At 56.3% G+C, this 3,244-nt stretch overlaps 2 protein-coding genes across 2 annotated transcripts in view; one reads left to right on the top strand and one right to left on the bottom strand.

Moving 5' to 3' along the window:
- LOC113489218 (alanyl-tRNA editing protein Aarsd1-like) overlaps positions 1-3,020 on the bottom strand; it is an 18,222-nt gene extending 15,202 nt beyond the window's left edge. Inside the window, exons 1-8 of the mRNA XM_026864775.1 lie at positions 2,905-3,020; positions 2,393-2,549; positions 2,187-2,303; positions 1,702-1,832; positions 1,473-1,539; positions 1,195-1,286; positions 685-739; positions 89-190 (exon numbers count right to left, since the gene is read on the bottom strand). Coding sequence (XP_026720576.1) covers positions 92-190; positions 685-739; positions 1,195-1,286; positions 1,473-1,539; positions 1,702-1,832; positions 2,187-2,303; positions 2,393-2,549; positions 2,905-2,975 — 789 coding nt within the window. The 5' untranslated portion in view covers positions 2,976-3,020 and the 3' untranslated portion in view covers positions 89-91. The remainder of the gene's footprint in view (positions 1-88; positions 191-684; positions 740-1,194; positions 1,287-1,472; positions 1,540-1,701; positions 1,833-2,186; positions 2,304-2,392; positions 2,550-2,904) is intronic.
- RUNDC1 (RUN domain containing 1) overlaps positions 1-3,244 on the top strand; it is a 15,792-nt gene that overhangs the window by 8,966 nt on the left and 3,582 nt on the right. The gene's annotated exons all lie outside the window — the stretch shown is intronic.

Here is a 3,244-nt window from a genome sequence, read left to right as displayed (position 1 = left end):
AGGGGGGGGCGGCCCAGCCCCACCCGCTGCGGGAGCCGAGGGCCCGCGCCCAGCGTGCGCTGCTCAGCCCCCGGCCCTCACCACAGACACATTACCTGGGACCTAAATGCTCAACTGCGTCCACAGGCCCGGCCAGGAGGAAGAGTCCCGCTTCTCGCTCGTCCCCCACCGTCAGGAAGAGCAGGGCCTCCTGCGGACAGACGGGCCTGGCTGCAAACCGCCGCTGCCGCCTCGGCCGGGAGGGGACGGGGGCACCGGCCACGGGACGGCCCAGACACCAAGGACCGGGAGCTCGTGCGCGTCACTGGGGCAGAGGCTCGAAGAAAGGGAAGGGGGGGTGGCTGCCGGAGCTTTAACGCTCGATCCCACGTTGTGGGGGACAGAGGGGTGCTGGGGCACCCCAGGGTGAAAGGCTGTGCGTGGATAATCCTTGTAGGCCCCTTCCGACTGGAACAGCCTCGTGCTAGTCTAGTCTAAAACAGCTGACGAGGTTCCGTACAGCTCCTCGGGGGACACGCTCTGACTTTTCGCTGTTGTAGACTCCCCCGCAGACTGAGGCTGCTGGGGACAAACCCCCTCCTGTCCCCGAGGGGAACGGGTCACCCGTCCTGGGGCGGCAGAGGCCCGGCCTTGCCTGCGCCACGGCCCCAGGAAGAAGCTGCTGGTGCCAGGTCAGTGACTCACCTCTGTCCCGATCTCATTAGCAATGATATTCATAAATTCAGAGTCACCCTCCTTCCTGTATGGATGGGCAAAAAAACACTTCAGAAAGGAGCAAAAATCCCCGCCAGTCCAAAATACAAATCAGAACCCAAAGGCCTGATCTTGCACTTAGGATGGAGATTAGTTTTTAACTATACATCTAACTCCTCGACGTCCATCTCTGCAGACTTATTAAGATTTAAAATTATTTAAAGAAATAGAGCTCCTCAGGTTTATCTGAAAATATCAAGGGCAGAGAGAAATCAGATGGACACGCTTATTTATCAGCTGTAAAAGCAGAACTCAGTGACCAAATACTAACACCTTCCTTTAACCACACAACCTTCCAGCAGGCTGAGGCAGTTCAACATTCTGTTCAACTTGTTTATATTCTTCCTTGAGAAACGAGCCTGAACAGGTGTCAGAGAGATGCAACTGCCATAAAAGGTGCAAGATGATCCACTGTACCCGCTTCCCTGAACTCCCCCGTACCTGTGTAACACAAAGAGCTGACTTTGAGCAGGTTTGCTCTTGAAGTCCCGCGCTATCAAAACAGCAATGTCCCTAAGCAGGTTCAAGTTATTCTGAAAGAAAAGCAAATAAAGTGTTTTCGCTGTCAGTGTGAACACTGAGCTGTGCTCCCAGAGCTGGCAGCAGTTCTCATAATATCCACAAAAGCTGATGTCTACTATCCAGTTCCCAGTTATCATGACTAAAGCTCAGCTCTGCGGGAAGCAGCCACAATCTGCTTTTCTCAGCCATCCTCACACCTTCTGAAGCAGCTTCACAGAACTCTGCAGCCTCTTCACAGCCTCTACGTGCTCACCTGGCCCATTTCTGAAAGAACAAGGAGAATTTGGATCACCACGGACAAAGGAGGGACAAAGAAAGGACTTCTTAAAGGAGCAAAAGCAGAGCATCATAAAACGCACCACGCGAGGTGCCCCAAGGCTTATGGGCTATTTGTCAGAAGGAACAGTAAAGTGGAAAGGGTATTACTTGAGCAGTGAGGTTAGAGCCTTCTCAGTACTGTGACTTTGTTCGATTGACTTCAGCACTCTGTTTCCTGCCAGGAAAACCAAGTTGGTTTTGTTCTTTTTCCCTTTTTCTGTGCCAAGGAGTTTAATAACCTTAAAAAGAAAATCACCCTGGTCAGAAGAGAATGGTGCTTTGCTTATACTCACACAGGTGGTCAGTTCCTGCTGGACTATTCCTTGTTGTGAACATTGGGTCTTTGACAGTGAAAATAAACAGATTTACATCAGCCATAAGGTCAACATACGAAATAAAAGGGATGGAGATACAGTGGAATGATACAGCCATGGCCTGCACTGAGTGCATCTGGGTGTCTGCTGGGATACAGACTCCAACAAGTGACTGAAGAGACAGAAACATAACAAGGCCCCCGGCAGCTCCCGGCAGACCTGGGGCTCGGGGCCTCGGGCTGCCCCGGCCTGAACGCGCCGCGCGGCCGCAGCCCCCACCTGCAAGTCGCTCAGGTTGGAGACGTGAGTCCCGCAGCACAGGTTGGAGTCTACGCCTTCGATGTCAACGACCCGCACGGGCCCCGCGTGGTCGTCGGGCAAACCACGGCTCCTCACCTGGCAAGGGGACAGGGGACACCCAGCAGCAGCCGTGCCGCAGCCACTCGGGTCCCATCGAGACTGTCGGTTCTCTCCCCACCACTCACTGTTTCGATTTCAGGGTCATCTGCAGGCAGCTCCCTCACCACCACCGGCACCCGCTCCCGGATTTTCTCATTCACGCTCCTCTCCAGGGCCCCCACCTGCTCTGCTGTCACGGAGGGGGTGTCCAGCTCAATGAGGCTCCGCTGGCGGCCCAGCTCCCTGCTCCGGCGGAGAACATCTGCTGCTGCAGCGAAGCCCAGCCCGGGTCCCTCTGCGCAGCACCAAGCGCCATCCCACTGCTGGGAACGTGGCGACTGAAACGAAACCTACGGCCCTTCTCTCCCTGTTCCTTACAGAGCACCAGACACGTGCCAAGCACTTGGAGGAGGACAAGGCAGAGCAAATGCTTTGCACAGCTTCTCCCCAGTCCAGTCACCCCTCCCAGGCCTCTGAGCTCGAGCCAAGTGTCCAAACTGCTTTTGATTTACCAGGGTTCCGCTCCCTGCGGCCCAGCATGGTGGCACACACCAAACAACGTAAAACTGGGGTCGAAAGGAGCCATTTCCCTGCTCACCATGAAGTTGTCTTGAACCCAAACATCTGTTCTGCGATGGCAGTGATGAGATGCTGGCCTGGAAGAGACATGCAAGCCACGGCTTTGGGTGCCACCGGACACAGGAAAAGAGACTTTTCTTCTGCTGCTGATGTTCCCCGTGACACCAGGAGCGCCCGGGCGCTGCGGGGCTCACACTACGGCTGAGCAGCAGGGAGGAGGCGGCTACGGGCCCCGGGCCCAGAGAGCACCACGGGGCGCGCTGGGGACGTCGAAGCCGGTTGAACGTTCCCTCCCCAAGCTGTTGGCCGGGGCTTGTGCACAGGCCGAGGAGGGCCCGCAGGGGCGGCCTGTGCCCGGT

The sequence above is a fragment of the Athene cunicularia genome (assembly GCF_003259725.1).
Source record: "Athene cunicularia isolate RWA chromosome 27 unlocalized genomic scaffold, athCun1 chr27_part1, whole genome shotgun sequence".
NCBI classification, from domain to species: Eukaryota; Metazoa; Chordata; class Aves; order Strigiformes; family Strigidae; genus Athene; species Athene cunicularia.
Note: the sequence above shows the minus strand (reverse complement) of the source record. Positions and strands in the feature narration are given on the sequence as shown.